This window comes from Schistocerca serialis, chromosome 1 (genome assembly GCF_023864345.2).
Source record: "Schistocerca serialis cubense isolate TAMUIC-IGC-003099 chromosome 1, iqSchSeri2.2, whole genome shotgun sequence".
NCBI lineage: Eukaryota > Metazoa > Arthropoda > Insecta > Orthoptera > Acrididae > Schistocerca > Schistocerca serialis.
In genome coordinates this window covers 824,916,698-824,936,582 of record NC_064638.1, presented here as the reverse complement: position 1 = coordinate 824,936,582, position 19,885 = coordinate 824,916,698, and the positions used below count along the sequence as shown (strand labels likewise).

General features: G+C 40.7%; 1 protein-coding gene across 2 annotated transcripts in view; it reads left to right on the top strand.

Moving 5' to 3' along the window:
- The window catches only part of LOC126484505 (putative peptidyl-tRNA hydrolase PTRHD1), a 49,542-nt gene that overhangs the window by 16,771 nt on the left and 12,886 nt on the right, over positions 1-19,885 (top strand). For both annotated transcript variants that reach the window (XM_050108053.1, XM_050108044.1), the window contains exon 2: positions 7,324-7,539. In XM_050108053.1, the coding sequence (XP_049964010.1) occupies positions 7,324-7,539 (216 nt within the window). The remainder of the gene's footprint in view (positions 1-7,323; positions 7,540-19,885) is intronic.

The window sequence follows — 19,885 nt, the reverse complement described above, 5'->3', positions numbered from 1 at the left end:
GTCAACAGACATTGAAACCACTGTGGTAGTACTTAAAAGATTTTGTGAATTGTCTTGTCTACTTCCTAAGTTATTATGCAGTAAATTTGAGTGTATTGTCAGGGTGGCTATTTCAAGCTATTTTGTAAATGATCAGCCTGCCACACTCTCTGAGTTGTAATTTTAGCCCTGTTTTGTGTCTCAGTCCAGGTTTGTAGCGTGTCTTAGAACATCTACATCTACATCCATACTCCGCAAGCCACCTGACGGTGTGTGGCGGAGGGTACCCTGAGTACCTCTATCGGTTCTCCCTTCTATTCCAGTCTCATATTGTTCGTGGAAAGAAGGATTGTCTGTATGCTTCTGTGTGGGCTCTAATCTCTCTGATTTTATCCTCATGGTCTCTTCGCGAGATATACATAGGAGGGAGCAATATACTGCTGGACTCTTCGGTGAAGGTATGTTCTCGAAACTTTAACAAAAGCCCGTACCGAGCTACTGAGCGTCTCTCCTGCAGAGTCTTCCACTGGAGTTTATCTATCATCTCCGTAACACTTTCGCGATTACTAAATGATCCTGTAACGAAGCGTGCTGCTCTCCGTTGGATCTTCTCTATCTCTTCTATCAACCCTATCTGGTACGGATCCCACACCGCTGAGCAGTATTCAAGCAGCGGGCGAACAAGCGTACTGTAACCTACTTCCTTTGTTTTCGGATTGCATTTCCTTAGGATTCTTCCAATGAATCTCAGTCTGGCATCTGCTTTACCGACGATCAACTTTATATGATCATTCCATTTTAAATCACTCCTAATGCGTACTCCCAGATAATTTATGGAATTAACTGCTTCCAGTTGCTGACCTGCTATTTTATAGCTAAATGATAAGGGATCTATCTTTCTATGTATTCTCAGCACATTACACTTGCCTACATTGCGATTCAATTGCCATTCCCTGCACCATGCGTCAATTCACTGCAGATCCTCCTGCACACAAACTATGTTCACAGTTTGAGAAGTAGAATGTTACTGTGTGATCAAATATGAGGGAAAATAAGAAAGTGAGGGCAGCTCTACCTGTATTTCTGTGTACATCGTCTTAAGTATTGCACAGTGTAATCAAAGTCTAAACAAATTTTTCGATGATCTACAACTAGATGACACATGGTGTTATCTTATTGTGCACTCCATTTCAAAATAAAAGTCAAAATTTATTTAACATTATAAAAAAATTAAGTGAGAAATTTATTAATTTCACTGTCAAATACACCGGTCAGTATTTCTTTCACATGGTGCAACTCACCATATGGCCAATACGCACATCATATAAACAGACAGTGCTCCTAACTTCCAGAAATTCAGGTTCCTTTATATAGCTGAAAAGAAGAAATATCTGGAAGGAGGTCACTCAGAATATAAGTAAGAGGGTTCCACATTGTCCCAGGAGGGAAGATGCTACAGATAAGGCCACAATATGGTGGAAGGGGCGTGGGCTCAAATATGTGATTTCTTGGCGTGCTTGATCAAAATATTTTGAGTGTAGCTAAAAGCACTAGTATTAATATGTTAAGTTTAAACCAATATTTTACAATGAATACATGGACATACAATGGAAGAACGTCAGGATTTTGCAGAAGACCTAAACTCTATCCATCCTAATATAATATTCATAATGAAATTTGATAAAGCCAGCTAAATTTTCTTGATAGTATTAGTTAAGAGAAAAGAACACATGGGTCCCTTAGCTGCAGAACTTACTGAAAATCGGCACTGGAAGACCTCAAGTCTCTGGTCCATGGACCTTTAACACAGTGAAATAATGACAGCCCTACTAAAGAACTGAAATGCCTGTAATGATATTCCAAAGGAGTGAGTACCCAGATTCACCAAAGTTGTATGCATGGGAGTCAAAAATCAAGAACACCTGTGGAGGAGATGAAGTTCAAAAAGGGGAAACCAAAGGTTGCTTATCTACTACCATTTGCTGGCTCAACATCCAAACAAATCAGCACATTCATGCAGAAACACAACATCCAGTACATTTCACACCCACCAAAAAAGATAAAAGGTCTGCTTTGTAATGTTAAACAGGCCTTCAAAACCTGGGAGCCTACTGCATGTAGTTCCAGTGTTGTGTATTGTATGTGGGACATACAATCATAACAGTCTAGGAGAGGTGCAGCAAACAAAAGTACACACCAAACTAAAAAAATTAAGCAAGTAGTTGTTACCAAACTCTGCCTGGAATAAAACTATAAAATGTGACAAGACCAGTATCATGATTCAGGGTCAAAGTGTCTGGGACAACACAATAATAAATCTATCAACGTAGGGTGTTGGAAAATCATATAAACAAGGATGGAGTTATCATTAAATGCAAACATTTTAGGTTATGCTTTACCATGACTGGCAACAGTAAACTTGTTGTTTCATGCAGTGAAGTTATCAGTTTATGCAAGACATGGGATACTGCACTCACTTAATTAAGATCCCTCTGCCAATCTTCCATCAAAAAGGTGGAAAGTAGCAGTAATGTTTGTCATGGAGCAGTCTTTCCAGAAGCACAAGCAATGTGCCATTTCAGTTAGAGTCTCTGTCTTACTTGGTTGAATAGGGAACAAGGGAAAGTAAAATATGCAGCCTTCATGCTCTTGGAGTAGCATCACTTACTTGAATCCCATATATTGGATGAGGCATCTCTCTCTCTTTTTGACGCACTAAATAAATAACTATTCTCGCTTTGATGAATAGTCACAATGGTGTGTAAAGTAACTACTGACATATTTTTGTAACCACGCCAACTACTGAGATGAATATATAATATTTTTCCAGATGAAACTATGAAATTTGTTTGGTTCCAAAATAGTTGTTCTCGATGAGTTCTGCAGCTCTTTATGGATTTGATAATGTTCTCCAAAAGTTATAACAGTTTTAGCCCAATCTTCTTTAATAAAAAAACATTGTAGACCCAAAAACAGTTACAAATTAATAAAATAAATATTTACAAGTAGCACAATTAAAATTAACTTCAGCTGCCAATATGAATTTACATCAACATACATACTCCACAAGACACCTTACAATGTATAGTGGGAGAGTACTATGTAGCTACTCCACTCTCAAATGGAGAAACCGCTGTCTACATGCCTTGGTTGCAGTAGAATTGCTCTGTCATCTGATGCAAATTCCTATTCTCTGAAGTTTCCTGATAATGTTTTACAAAAGAAAGGACATCTTCTCTCCAGACACTTAATTTCAATGGAGTATTTCCATAATACTACTTGCGTGTAGATCAAATTTACCAGTGACTAGTCTAGCAGCATACCTCTGAATTGCTTCAATACTTCCTTTAATCCGACCTGGTAGGGATCACTCAAGTAGTGCTCAAGACTGGCTCACTTAAGTGTTTTTTACATGATCTCATTTGTAGATGAGTTACACATTCGTAGAATTAATGCAGTAAACCAAAGTCATCAATTCATATACGCTACAACCAATCCTATGTGCTTATTCCATTTCATGTCACTTTGCAACATTATGTCTAGATATTAAATCAATGTGAATAAGTCAAGCAGTTCAACATTTAGAGCAAGCTGCCATTCATCATAGCAAATAGGATGGGCGCGCGCGCGCACCCACACACACACACACACACACACACACACACACACACACACACACACAGCTCTACACCTCTCTCTCTCTCTCTCTCTCTCTCTCTCTCTCTCTCTCTCTCTCTCCCCCTGGATATTTTGCTAAAGAGACCTGGTCCCCAAAGGATAATTACAGAGCAATAATGTAATTGTGATTATTTGATTTACCACCACAGGTACCACTGTTTTTGTGAAAATATTTACACAGCAGGGGAAGGATCTGTAGGTACAGCTGCAAAAAGGGTGATTTAATTTTCATCACAGCAGGAAAAACTCGGCTAGTATTGTCCTGCCATTCTTCCATTGCATTCAGTAAACCCATACACAAGGTGCATATCAGGTAACTCTTTGTTAGAGAACCTATATGTACGTACGTGTATCACTGTTAACACAGAACTAACACTGCTGGCAAAACAAACCTGAAACAGAATTGAGCAGTACTGAATGAAAGCATGAGGGTGAAGGGTTCATCAAGAGTGTTTCCAAACAAGTCACATAGCAAACACTGCAGACATTGGCCATGTTGTGCAGATAGTTTCAGTAAAGTACAGTTTCAAAGCTAAATGGGAATCAGAAGTAAATAATAATAATAATAACAATAATGAAATGCAATTTCTTTGTAGAAGACTACCAGAGACTATGAATCCCTTAAAACTAAATACTCAGAAAATATCCATGAATGACCTCCACAATTTGTCAGTCGACATAAGTCTCAACCTGTATAGTTCTGCCGCCATAGCCAAGCACTGCCATGTGGAGGACCTTGATGGAAGGAGGGGAACAGATGCAGTTAGTCTGGTATTGCCAGTTGAATGAAAGGTAACAATTCTCAACTCTTGAAAGCTGACAACAGCTGAGGGAGCAATGTGGTGACTCCATGCCCCTCTATACCACATCCAAATGATGCCATTGGAACAAAGGCTGATGGATATCACGTGGGCCTCAGGGCAAGAATGTCGTGTAAATACACATATATAAAGTATATACACTGAGGTGACAAATGGAATACCTCGTAATATCGTGTTGAACCTCCTTTTGCACAGTGTAGTCCAGTAACGCGACGTGGCATGGACTCAACAAATTCGCAGACGTTCCATGCAGAAATATTCAACTATGCTGCCTCTGTAGCCATGCACAATTGTGAAAGTGTTGCCGTTTGTGCTTAAACAAACCTCTCGATTATGTCTCACAATGTTCAATCAGATTCATGTCGGGCAATCTGAGTAGCTAAATCATTTGCTCAAATTGTCCAGCATGTTCTTCAAACCAGTCGTGAACAGTTGTGGCCTGGTGACATTGTGCATTGTCCTCCATAAAAATTCCATCATTGTTTGGGAACATGAAGTCCATGAACGGTGCAACTGATTTCCGAGTAGCCGAACACAACTATTTTCAGTCAATAACCGGTTCAATTGTACCAGCAGAATCAGTCCATTCCATGTAAACACAGCCCACACCATTATGGAGCCACCACCAGCTTGCACAGTGTCTTGTTGACAACCTAGATCCGTGACTTCATGGAGTCTCCACCACACTCGCACTGTACCGTTGGCTCTTACTAAGTGTAATCAAGCCTCATCTGACCAGATCATAGTTTTCCAGTTGTGTAGGGTCCAACTGATATGGTCATGAGTCCAGGAGAGGAACTGCAGGTGATATGCTTTTAGCAAAGGCACTTGGGTCGGCTGTCAACTGCCGTATACCATTAATGCCAAATTTCACCACACTGTCCTAACAGATACAGTCATCATACATCCTACAATGATGGCTGTAGTTATTTCTCTCAGTGCTGCTTTAGTGTTAGCACTGACAACTCTATGCAAATGTTGCTGCTCTCTATTATTAAGTGTTGTCCAGTGTGATACTTAATACCTGAAATTTGACCGAGTAAGGTGGTGCAGTGCTTAGCACACTGGACTCGCATTTGTGAAGGCGTCAGTTCAAACCTGCATCCGGCCATTCTGATTTGAGTTTTCTGTGATTTCCCTAAATCGCCTCAGGCAAATGCTGGGGTGGTTCCTTTGACAGGGCATGGCTGATTTCCTCACCCATCCTCCTCTAACCCGATGGGACCAATGACCTTGCTGTTTGGTCTCTTCCCCCAAATCAACTGACCGACCTTAAATTTGGTATTCTCAGCACACTCTTGACACAATGGAATTCGAGATATTGAATTTCCTAATGATTTCTGAAATGGAATGTCTCTTCAACTACCATTCCACGTTCAAAGTCTGTTAATTCCCTTTGTTCCATCATAATCACCTCAGAAACTTTTTCACACGAATCACCAGAATACAAATGACAAATTCACCAATGCACTGTTCTTTAATACCTTGTGTAGATGATACCACCACCATCTGTATCTGTGGATCTGTATCCCATCACTTTTGTCATGTCAGTGTATGTTCACACGACATATATACAAATCATAAGTGTATATATATATATATCATCAAATGACTTTCTTGTCTAATTCTTCATTTTCTCCAGTGACAAGTGGTAGTATCATAGATAATTGGATGGAGCATGTCAGTCAGACAGTCTGATTTACTTCACAGGTAACTGCATTCCCTGGTCAACTATACTCCAGTCAAATGACTGCCCACTTCATTTCCTCCAGCTGGTCTCCACGTAGCCCATCTTCTCCTTGAATATAACTGTAAGGAGTGCACTATTCAGAAACTACTACCTACTCTGCCCTGACAGAGAAAAGTTAATGTTGTGACAGTTTGGAGTACAGTCTATTTATGTCTGTGTGCATAGTGACTGTAATGAGAGTTGCACTTCCTGCAGATAAATCCTCCCTCGTTTGAGGTTTAACCAAAACAATATTTCATTTTTCATCCATGACTTCTACATGCCTGCTAAAAGTTTCTCAACTTGTTCCCATATTTCATATGTCCATTACTACTTCCATCCTTCACAAGCTGCAGTGTTATTGGTAAATGACTAGTATGCGGAAGAGAGTGATGACTGCTTTTAATCTATCAGCATACCCGCTGGCTGCTAACACCTGTAACTGCTCTGTGGAACATGTCGGCACACAATCCTAACTACAGAAGTTGTCGAGTGTAATGACACACTTATTAAGGTGCTAAACTTGTACCTGAGAGAAGTGGGATTGAATTTAGGTTTTTGTGGTGTTACTAAATTACTTCTTCTGAATGCCAGAGCAATTTCTTCAGCTATACCATGACTGATTTCCTCACCCTTCCTTATTCTGTTGCGGTATTGTTTCATCTCAGAAAGCCTTGACATTGATAAAACACACTCTTCAGTGTGATAACAACAGTTGTTAGTGAAATTTGAACCACTACCTAAGCAGTAGCGCTTTGACTTGCGTCCACACTGTTGTTATTCTGCAGTGTTGACACTTTTGTCTTATATTGGCTGCAATTGTCAGTAGTGTTATAAAAAAAGTCATGAAGTTAGAAACAATATTGAGAGAAAAATATGTGTAAGAGACACTAAATCATTTCCAGGTGTTAGCAACTTCAATTTACTTGTACTATTGAAGAGAGGTGTTTTTATTTCCCTCTCCACAATCTTTCATATATAGAGCTATATTATGTATCTGAATACATAAACATCTTTTACTAAACAATATGTAAGATTGTTTGTTCTTCTGTAACTTTTTTTTAATTTTTAGTAATCAAATTCATTACTTATTCATTTCTGATGAACACATTTCAGGTTTTGAACAGCAGTAGTCAGGAGGAAATGAGCAAGAATTTGGTGCAGTATATAATAATGCGGGGGGACCTAGCAAAGTCTTCCAAATGGAATGCTGGAGCACTTGTTGCACAAGCGTGTCATGGTGTCTCAGCCGTTTTGCATTTGTATTACAATGATGAGAATGTGCAGGAGTATCTGTGTGATGTTGACAGAATGCATAAAGTTGTCTTGGAGGTGAGACTATGCCCATAACGTAAAAACCCACAAAGTATTCTGTTAGTTCACTCCTGTTTATTGCCTACCATTGTTTTGTAAGAAATCGTTCATGTATTGACCATTCCAGGGCATAGTAAATCTTAATGCTGTATTAAGAGTATGCTTAAAAAGATAGACTTTCATTTATTTTTTAAGCATGTAGCATCTTTCAAACTTCATATTAATATAATATTTGCCTAGTACACAGAGATTATTCACTCAAGAAGCATTTGTTATATGCGGTATTAATATATGTGCTTGTTTTAGTTACCATGTGTTCTTTAGTAATTATTGTTGCTACAGCTGCCTCATAGTCACTAATAATAGTTTTGATATAGATGTCCTCAAAGAGGTTAACAGTACCTCCCAAAAATGGTTTATTTTATTGGTGCCATGTTAATACCATTCTTACTACAGTTCTCCTTTAATTGTCTTACACACAACTATTTTTGAGCTGTGAACTGATTTAAAGTATTTTGTCAGAACAAGGAAATTTATATAAAAGGCATGTCATATTTATAAGGCATGTCATGAGCCCATTAAAATTGTGTGCATCAAGTGGATCTTCATTAGTCATGGTGAGACCTTGTATTTAAAAGGTATGTACATGCCAACTGGTGTTGCTGGAGGTCATGGTGCCACATGCAAGTTCTTACAATGTCTATATTCTGACCCTTGTGTTAGAATATTGAGAGTGAGTGACAGAGGGGGAATAGCTTGAGGCCACAAAAAATATCCAGTTTCTCATGGACCTGCACTTTGCTGAAGAGACAATAGATCTTAGAGACCTAGCTACTTATCTTACTTTTTGTTTGGAAACAGTAAACTGCAGAGCTTTATGATTCAAAGATAAGTTAGTATAGAATAAGTGGAATTAAGAAAAATCATATGGGAAATATTAGGTTTATCAGGAGTGTGGTAACATAAAAGTGTTATGACTCATCACTTCATTCAAGGCTAGTTCTTGAATCTTTGTTAATACTCTCTCAGGATAGGTTATGTCTATCTTCAAAATTCTGCCGTTTCAGTTCCTTCAGTATCTCTGTGATATTCTCCCGTGGATTAAGCAAACCTTTGGCCATTCGTGCTGCCCTTCTCTGTAAATGTTCAATATTCTTTGTTAGTCCTATCTGGTGTGGGTCCCACACACTTGAGCAATATTCTGGGATAGGTCATTGATATTATAGTTATTAGATACTATGTTCTTTCGTTTTGTGAAGTGCACAATTTTACATTTCTGAACATTTAGGGCAAGTTACCAATTTCTGCACTATGTTGAAATCTTATCAAGATCTGACTGAATATTTATGCAGCTTCTCTTAGATAGTACTTCATCATAGATAACTGCATAATCTGCACAAAGTCTGATTTTACTGTTAATATTGTCTGCAAAGCCATTAATATACAACATGAACAACAAGGGCCTCAACACACTTCCCTGGGGCGCTCCTGAAGCTACTTCTACATCTGACGATGACTCTCCATCCATGATAACATGCTGTGTCCTCCCTACAAAGAAGTCCTCAATCCAGTCACAAATTTCATTTGATACGCCATATGATCGTACTTTTGACAATAAGTGTAGGTGCGGTACCGAGTCATACACTTTGTGGAAATCAAGAAATACTGCATCTACCTGGTTGCCTTGATCAAAATCTTTCAGTATGTCATGTGAGAAAAGTGTGAATTAGATTTCATATGATCAGTGTTTTTGGAAACCATGCTGTTGGCATTGAGGAAGTCATTCTGTTCAAGATACCCCATTATGTTTGAGCTCAGAATATGTTCTTATATTCTACAACAAATCAATATCAATGATATTGGATGGTAGCAGGAAGACACAGTAAGTTATCTTGGATGGAGAGTCACTGATAGATGTAGAGGTAAGTTTTTTTGGGACTGTTGCTGTTCATGTTGTATATTAATGATCTTACAGACAATATTAATTGTAACCTGAGACTTTTTTTAGGTGATGGTGTTATGTATAATGAAATACTGTCTGAAAGAAGCTGCACAAATGTTCACTCAGATCTTGATAAGATTTCAAAGTGGTGTAAAGACTGGCAGCTTGCTTTAACTATGTAGAAATGTAAAATTGTGAACTTCATGAAATGAAAAAATGTAGTCAGTTAGTTCATACAAATACTTGGATTAAGCATTTGCACAGATATGAAATGGAACGATACATAGGCTCAATTGCAGCATAATCAAATTATTTAAAAATTCTCATTTTTTCATTTTATTGTTATTGATTACCCTATCTGGTGGTGCATGACTAATTAGGAATTTAATACTTTAGAATATGACTACAATAAAAATGATCTTCAAAATAAATGGATAAGGCAGCAGGTTCTTTGTTTACTGTAATTAATATAAGTTTTGTATTCTTGTCTCATGTAACTGCTTTCCAGATAAGGTCCGAATCGAATATAAAGCATTAACTCTGAAACTGTTTTTGAAATCTTGTCAGTGACCTCAAATTAAATCATTTGTTAATGTGATTCTTGAGTTTCTCCCGGCGTATTTGATAGTCAAAATAACCACGGGTGTGCTGCCGGTCTACAGTGTCCAACGGGCACAATATTTCAGCGATCATACATGTCGCCATCATCAGGTGAACTGACGGACTGAGCTCCTGTGAACGTGCCGGCACGGAGATCCGTACGCTATGGCTGCTCAGAGGGAACTGGGTTCGGTCGCGGCGGCGGCGGCCGATTTAAATACCCTCCGCCCGCGGCGCGCTCCCTCCGCCGTCCGCGCCCCGCGCCACGGTCGCGCGGTGGAACAGATTGCGACGGCGTCTGAGATGACGTCGGAGTGATGGCTCTGTCCGCCGTGGTCGTCACAACTATACGTTTGCTCGATTTACTCTTGATTAACCCGATCGCTGGTTCCCAAGCCTTGCTAAGATTATAGCCACAGAATTGATTAGTCAGAAGTTTGATGAGAAGACCACTGAACTTTTTAGGCATGTCTTGTCTTCCACGTATTTTCTTTTTAATGGAGAATACTACGAACAAACGGAGGGAATCGCCATGGGTAGCCCACTCTCACCGGTGGTAGCGAATTTGTACATGGAGAACTTCGAGGAGGAAGCCCTGTCGTCATCTGTATGGAAACCTACTTGCTTTTTCCGTTACGTGGACGACACGTTCGTCATCTGGCCACATGGTATGGATAAACTCCTTGACTTCCTTACACATCTAAACTCCATACACCCCAACATCAAATTCACAATGGAGACTGAAACGGAGGGTAAATTACCTTTCCTTGACGTCTTGGTCAAGAGAAGGGCTGACGGCACCCTAGGTCATGGGGTGTATCGGAAGACTACGCACACTGATCTGTATTTGCACGCAGACAGCTGCCACCACCCTTCACAGAGGAATGGGGTACTTAAAACTCTAGTACATAGGGCGCGCACTATCTCTGACGCAGAGAGTCTACCCCAGGAATTGGAACATCTGAGAACTGTATTTCGAAAAAATGGGTACTCAGAGTGGCAGATTCAACGTGCTCTCCGCCCAACCACTGCAGCACAACCTCTTGAGATGGATGAAGTCACGAGGGAGGAGGTAGGCACTGCATTTATTCCTTACACAGGCGCACTCTCGGGGAAAATCGCTCGCATTCTGAAGAAACACCGGGTCGGAACTGTGTTTTGTCCTCCAAATAAAACTCGTGCACTGGTGGGGAGTGCCAAAGATGACCTCGGTTTGAGGAAGGCCGGCGTGTACCAGATTCCGTGCCAATGTGGCAAGTCGTATATTGGTCAGACGATGCGTACCGTCGAGGATCGATGCCGTGAACACCAGAGGCACACTCGTCTGATGTATCCGAGCAAGTCGGCGGTCGCTGAACATTGTTTGTCGGAAAATCACGCCATGGAATATGACCGCACGAGGATTCTGGTACAGACGTCGAGATATTGGGACAGCGTTGTTAGAGAGGCCATCGAAATTCGCAACAATGACGACCTCATAAACCGTGACTGTGGCTATAATCTTAGCAAGGCTTGGGAACCAGCGATCGGGTTAATCAAGAGTAAATCGAGCAAACGTATAGTTGTGACGACCACGGCGGACAGAGCCATCACTCCGACGTCATCTCAGACGCCGTCGCAATCTGTTCCACCGCGCGACCGTGGCGCGGGGCGCGGACGGCGGAGGGAGCGCGCCGCGGGCGGAGGGTATTTAAATTGGCCGCCGCCGCCGCGACCGAACCCAGTTCCCTCTGAGCAGCCATAGCGTACGGATCTCCGTGCCGGCACGTTCACAGGAGCTCAGTCCGTCAGTTCACCTGATGATGGCGACATGTATGATCGCCGAAATATTGTGCCCGTTGGACACTGTAGACCGGCAGCACACCCGTGGATATTTTGACATTTGTTAATATTCTCTGAATTGAAAGGGATGTAGTGAGATGTACACTATTTTGCATTTCAATAATCAAACACTTTATTACAATAAACTGTACAGATACCTTTTCCTAAGTTCAATGTACTCCTCAATAACTACAAATGAGTGGAGTTTTACAATGGCCATCATTACTTTTTTGTAATACTCTTTAGTGACCAGTGAGTCATTTCAGTATTGGCAAGGAGTCATACTCTACGGGTGTGACTTCTCTGAATTGTTACATACCAGAGTAAAGCAAATTTCCTAATATTTCATAAGGCATATATTATAGTACATAAAGCAGGTGGCAGAATGTGGTTTATTGGTAGAATACCAGGAAAATGCAATCAACCTGCAAGGGAGATGCATAGAAAACACTCGTGCAAAACATCCTGCTCAAGTGTATGGAACCAGCGGCAACTGGGACTAACAGGGGATACTGAATGAATACAAAGATGGGCAGCATGAATGGTCATAGGTTTGTTTGAACCATGGGAGTGTTTACGAAAGTGCAGAAAAGACCGAGCTGACAGAAGCTTGAATAAAGACTCAATCTATCCTGTGAAAATGTCATTATAAAACTTTTACAACCAACTACCAACTTTAAGTGTTGAATTTGGGAATATATTACAATCCCCAACATATCACTCACATAGGGATCACAAAGACAAAATTGACTAATTACAGTATAAAAAAAAACTATTAGCGGTACAATGGGATGTACCATCTGCCTGCACTTCACAGTGATATGTGGAGTGTAGATGTAATAAGTGCAAGAAAGTCGTGGAGATTTTCTCGAAACATCTGGGCCAGCACTACAGACTAGTGTACAACTTCACAAACTGTAATGGGAGATGAGAGTCATAAATACAGAATGAATAAATCTGTCTAAATTACCTCTTTACTGTAAGATGGTGGAAGAGATGAATGTGTGGATCAATTCGTCAGCATTGTCTAGGGATACCTGCACATGTCAGAGTTACCTGTTCCCAAAAAAATTTATAAAGTTCAGATCTATGTGGACCGCCTCAAATGATTTAGGTGGCACTTGGATCAGAATAAATATATAAACTGAATTTATTGTACTAAACATGAATCAGAGTGATCATTCAAAATCAGGGATCATGAACTTGATACAAGCAGGTGCTTGATGAAATGCCACCAATCAATTTTGCTGAATATATAAGTTCAGGTAATAAAACTGCACCATTAATGTATCAAAATTCCTGCAAAGTTCAAGAGTCTGAGTCTGTAATCAAGCTAACATTACTTTTTATAAGTGCTATTCACTCCTCATCATAACTTGGAATTTTCTCTGAGCCTCACTTGAGGCTACCACATTAAAATTTATAGGTATCAAGGAACGTTAGAGTACTGACAGTATTAGCGAATATGGGTGAATCGATGCCCAAACCACTTTATGACACTGAACTGATGCTAAGAATTATGCAAAATCAACCCGGCTGCCTCCCCAAGCCTCCCTCTGCAGCTTTCCAAAACCAACTGTCCTCATCTCTTGTAGTTTTCTGCTTGTAAGCTACCGCATCTCCTTGGTTTCGGTTCTGATGTCACAAATCAGTTTCAGAATGTGATTGCCAGTACAATACAAATTATTTAAATCGAGTATCTTACATAAAATGATAAGCACTATTGCATGCTTGCTATCAAAACAAGAAAAACAATACTAGTAGACAGATTTTACCTTGCAAGAGAATGACTGTTTTTAAAGTTATTTGGAACTGTGCAAATTTATCGTATCAAATAAACATAAGTAAATCATTTAATATGTATGTATGTATAGTGATTTTCCTACAAAAAATTGTCTCCTATTAACCCTCAAGTACTCCAGTTGGTGATATCTCTCACCTTTCTCTTGTAATTTACATATTTGATTTTTACCTTTTTATTTATCAATGTTTATAAATAAATGTCACTAAAGTATATCTTCTGAAAGTGTATTATGACACTGTAGTACTTCTAGATTGACGTGCTGTTGGCTGTCAGTCTGTTTTTTCACGATACTTCATTACTAACTAGTTAATTTAGTAATTATAATACTTCATGCTTTTGCACCAGTTTGATATAATGTACTGCAATTCTGATAGACTGAACTGCTAACTTTTCCCATTAGCTATCCAGTGATACTTTGACTGTTGAAATATGGTAAGCATTTCTTATGCTATTAGTTTTACAAGTGCTAGCATGCTTTCCTACCTTTCATTGTGAATATCTTTCAGTCTAGTTGTATTGAGGAGTCATTATTACTAATAATTTCATTTCTTCATTTACTATATGCAGGTATATTCGATAATTATGTAGCATATTGGGACCTACATTTAATACATTCCTCTGTAATATCCTTCATCATAATCTAGCCATACTGCATGCGTTCAGGATGGCAACCATTATCCACCATCAACAATTAGTGTCTATCAGATTTTCCATTATGTCACTTCTCGTGTCTAACTGTTTTTCTGCTCTGAGGCGTAGCACCTGCTTGCAGTCCAGATGTACCCTACCACCACACAAAAATATTCACCAGCATAAGCACATATTCGGCCTAGCCAATGCCCTGGACAGAACAAGCGTATGACCTGCCAAACTCAACTTCCATACACACATCAGGTCTGTCACATTACAACATATGTGCGTCGTGGATATGTTTGCTTTAAAATCATGAAAGTGTGTATTCTAAGAAGAATTGATCAACGTGTTACAAGGTTATTAAAAATGATTGAAGCAGTTTTACAAATTTTCTGCACCTATATTATCTGACATTGTCGCAGGGCTTTGAACACACAGAAAGTTTTTCAAGTGCTCCATATGTACCCCCCTACTGATTCTGCAGATACCAAGTTGATTAGCAAGTTCTTCCCACATTTGGCCCAGCATGGCCCTGTCAATCTGTTCAGAAGCACTGTTGATGCTAACTCGCAGTTCTGGAAGGTTTGTTGGTAGAGAAGGTGTAACACTCAATCTTCCACGTAACTGCTCACAAAAAATAAAAAAATAAATAAATAAAATCAGAGAGCGTTAGATTGGGTGAGTGTGGAGGCTATGACTTGAATTGATGATCATCAATGGTGGCATGAATGGTCCATTTGTTTCTCAGTTTCCTGTTTAAGAATTCCTAAATATCATTTACCATGATGGAAGTGGGATGGAGCACTATCCTGTTGGTAGATGAAGTCTCCAATTATGGCATGAGCCAATTTTCCAGCATGCCCAGATACACATGTCTTGTAATTGTCTTTTCACACACGGTCAACTGTTTCTTCACACACTGCAGGCTGATCCATTGATTTCCCATTGCAGAGCCATCCTGATGCGTAAAACTGTGCATACCATCACCGAATGGAGATGGGGTTGCTGGATCTTTGTTGAACTCTGTTCTGAAGTGTCACTGCACTGTTATGACAAACTGATGTGAATCCATTTCAAGCACGACATATGCTTTCTTGCCATGTGTCATCATCTTGCCTAACTGCTCACTGCTGTGCTCTCATAGCAGAAATCTGAAGTGTCAAGGCTTGTAGCAATTCAAAACTTTTTGAGTTTTACTTTATGTGTGTTGGTTTTACCATGATATGTCAGTTAATGAAGCTACAGTGAATTTATGAAATTGCTTCAGTTATTTATGATAACCTTGTACGTTAATGCAGAAAATGAAGTGTCTGAATACTGAAAGACACATGGGACAGGTGGAGAATCAGGAACTGCAAAAGTAGGACAGAGACAAGACAGTAATAAATTAGTGAGCAGTAATAAATTAGTTACTAGATGTTAATGCAGAAAATGAAGTCTCTGAATACTGGTAGACACATGGGACAGGTGGAGAACGAAGAACTGTAAAAGTAGGACAGAGACAAGTATGACTGAAGAAGTGGAAATAAGTATTAAAGAAAGAAATAAAGGATCTAAATACCAGCTACCAGCTGTAGCCCATCAAGGCCATTCAGTACTGACTGGCCACCATGTCATCCTCTCTAATGGTGAAATTCAGATGCTGATGGTGGGACATGTGGTCAGCACACCACGCTCCCCTCTGTTGTCAGTTCCCCAAATCTTGGTGCCACCACTTCTCATTGAAGTAGCTCCTTGTCATGAGTCTGAGTGGTCCCTGTTACAGTTTTCCCACCAAAAGAAATCCCTTACAATACAGGGAATTGAACCTGGGTGCTCTGCGCAGACAGACATGCTGTTGACATAGCTATAGGGGTGGACTAAAAAATCATAATGTAAATGAGAAATATAGAAATGATGAAAGAAGACAAGCAGTGAAGCCAAGAGGAAGGGTAGTATGGGTTGTGATGTGGATGACTGATTAATTAGTAGCAGGAGACCAGTTGTTAAACCTTATGACACTGCTTAGATACAGATGCAGGAAGATTGTCAGAGTAATGTGAAATGGTAGTATGAATAATCTTTATGTTTTCTACACACAATTTTCCAAGACAGTGGGGTTTATTCAACAGTCTGCTCTGAAAATTTTGTGTTATTGTATTAGCTGTCATGCAAGATACATACTTCAGCCTCTTATTAATAAACTTTTTACTGATTTAAGAGTGTGTATATTCATTAGCAACTGCTTGTTTTCTTTCTTTTGTTGCTAAATACTTGAATATCATGGAAAGAAAGAGCTATCAAAATGTTCCTATCACTTATCAGCTCATCACTCATAATTTTAATAAGATACATTGTTATGAAAGAATCCTCTGTAAATATGAACTTAGTAATTACAATGGTACATACTAATAACAAACATTAATATGTTGTAAGTAAATAAACACTTTAGATCAAAGGTGTACAGACTTGCTAGTCCTGTCGGCTGCAAACCCTTCATTATGACTACATGTAAGTGCTGATAGAGAGAGAGAGAGAGAGAGAGAGAGAGAGAGAGAGAGAGTCCCACATATGGCTTTGCAGCTACAGATCTTACCTTCTTTACTTCTTGTTAGTAACTGTTTTTCTCTGATTTTAAGCTTCTTCTAGCCATTATGTTTTCCTCTGTTTACCTCTTTTACTGGGTAAAAGAGTGCAGTGTTTGGCCATAGTAAATGAGATCTACTTGCGCTCCATTAATAATGCTTCATTGTTCCATGGTTTCCTGTAATCATTTCATTAAATGATTTTACTTTCAATAAGGCTGTGTGGAGCTCCTGCATCCACACTCCACCAACGGAATTAGTTGTTTATTCCCAGACGCTTAGCACCAGGACTGTAGCAAGTGGGTGGTTGGGAAGGGGGGGGGGGGGTGTGAGAGGAAGGGACTTTACATCCATAACCTTCCAGTTTCAATTATGTAACAATATTATGAAAAGAAAAGTTGCCACTCACCATATAGCGGAGATGCTGAATCTGCAACATCAAAAAGACTGTCACAAATAAAGCTTTTGGCCTGCAAGGCCTTCGTCAAAAATAGATGTGACACACACACACACACACACACACACACACACACACACACACAACTAACTGCAGTCTCAGGCAATTGTAGCCACAGTGTGAGCAGCAGCACCAGTGCATGATGGGAATGTGGACTGGATGGGCATAAGGAGTGGGCTGGGGGTGGGGAGGGGGAGGAATAGTAGGGTAGAGGTGGTGGAAAGTGCAGTGCTGCAGGGGAGCACACAGGGATGAGGTGGAGAGAGGATGGGGCAGCTATGTTCAGTCATAAGGTTAGACAATGGGAAGGGAAGAGGTGGGGAGGGGGGGTGTGGCAGAGAAGAAGAGAAGTAAAAAGACTGGGTGCGATGGAGGAATAAGGGCTGTATAGTGCTGGAATGGGAACAGGGAGGCTGGATAAGCGATGACAATGACTAACAAAGGTTGAGATCAGGAGTGATACAGTAATGTAGGATATATTGCAGGGATAGTTCCCACTTGTGCAGTTCAGAAAAGCTGGTGTTGGTGGGAAGGATCCATATGGCACAGGCTGTGAAGCAGTCATTGGAATGAAGGATGTCCTGTTTGGCAGCATGTTCAGCAACGGGATAGTCCTTTTGTTTCTTGGCCACAGTTTGTTCGTGGCCATTCATGCAGACAGGCAGCTTGTTGATTGTCATGCCCACATAGAAAGCAACACAGTGGTTGCAGCTTTGTTTGTAGACCACACGACTGGTTTCACAGATAACCCTGCCTTTGATGGGGTAGGTGATGTTGGTGACTGGACTGGTGTAGATGGTAGTGGAAGGATGTATGGGACAGGTCTTGCATCTAGGTCTATTACAGGGGTATCAGCCATGAGATAAGGGGCTGGGAACAGGGGCTATGTAGGGATGGATGAATATATTGCGTAGTTTCAGTGGACAGTGGAATACCACTGTGGAAGGGGTGGAAAGGACAGTGGCAGGACATTTCTCATTTCAGGGCTCAACTAGAGGTAGTCGAAATCCTGGTGGAGAATGTAATTCAGTTGCTCCAGTCCTGGGAGGTACTGAGTCATGAGGGGAATGCTCCTCTGTGGCCGGATGGTGGGACTTTGTGAGGTGGTGGGAGACTGGAAAGATAAGGCACAGGAGATTGGTTTTTGTACAAGTTTGGGAGGATAATTACGGCCAGTGTAGGCTTCAGTGAGACCCTTGGCATATTTTGAGCATGACCACTCGCCACTGCAGATGCGATGAGCGTGGGTGGCTAGGTTGTATGGAAGGGACTTCTTGGTATGGAATGGGTGGCAGCTGTCAAAGTGGAGGTATTGCTGGTGGTTAGTAGGTTTGATATGGACGGAGGTACCAATGTAGCCATCTTTGAGGTGGAGGTCAAGATCTAAGAAGATGGCTTGCTGGGTTGAGTAGGACCAGGTGAAGCAAATGGAGGAGAAGTTGTTAAGGTTCTGGAGGAATGTGGATAGGGTGTCCTCACCCTCGATCCAGATCGCAAAGATGTCATCAGTGAATCTGAACCAGGTGAGGAGTTTAGAATTCTGGATATATTGGAAGGATTCCTCTAGATAGACCGTGAATCGATTGGCATAGGATGGTGCCATGTGGGTGCCCAGATTTGTTTGTAGGCAATACCTTTCAAAGAAGAAGTAATTGTGGGTGAGGATATAGTTGGTCATTGTGACTGGGAAGGAGGTTGTTGGTTTGGAATCCATCAGCCATTGGGGAAGGTAGTGTTCAATAACAGTAAGGCCATGGGCATTAGGTATGTTAGTGGAAAGGGAGGTGGTATCAGTAGTGACAAGCAGGGTACTGTGTGCTAAAGGGACAGGAACTGTGGAGAGTCAGTGGAGGAAATGGTTGGTATCTCTTATATAGAACAGTAGGATCCATGTAATAGGTTGAAGGTGTTGGTCTAAGAGAGCAGAGATTGTCTCAGTGGGGGCACAGTAATCGGCCACAGTGGGGCGTCCTAGGTGGTTGGGTTTATGGACTTTAGGAAGCATGTAGAAGGTAGGACTGTGGGGAGTGGTAGGGGTGAACAGAGAGATGGACTCCATGGAGAGGTTCTGGGATGAGACTAAGGATTTAAGTAGTGACTGGAGATCCTGCTGGATTTCTGGAATGGGGTCACTGTGGCAAGGTTTGTTGGTGGATGTATGTGATAGTTGGCAGAGTCCTTCTGCCAGGCAATCGATGCGGTTCAAAATGACAGTGGTGGATTCTTTGTCTGCAGGTAAGATTATAAGGTCAGGATCAGTTTTTAGATGGTGTACTGATGATCTTTTTGTGGAGGTAAGTGTGGTTTGCATGTTGTGGGTTTTGGGGAATGATGGTGGGGCAAGGTTCGAGGTTAAGAAATTCTGGAAAGTTAATAGGGGGTGATTTGGGGGCAGTGGCGGTGGATCATGGTTGGGTGGAGGATTGAACTGAGTTAGGCAGGGTTCAACATTGGGCTTTGATTGAATCTGATTGGTAGGGTTGGTGGCAAAAAAGTGTCTCCTCCGTAGGGACCAGGAGAAGGAGAGAAGGTCTTTAACAATT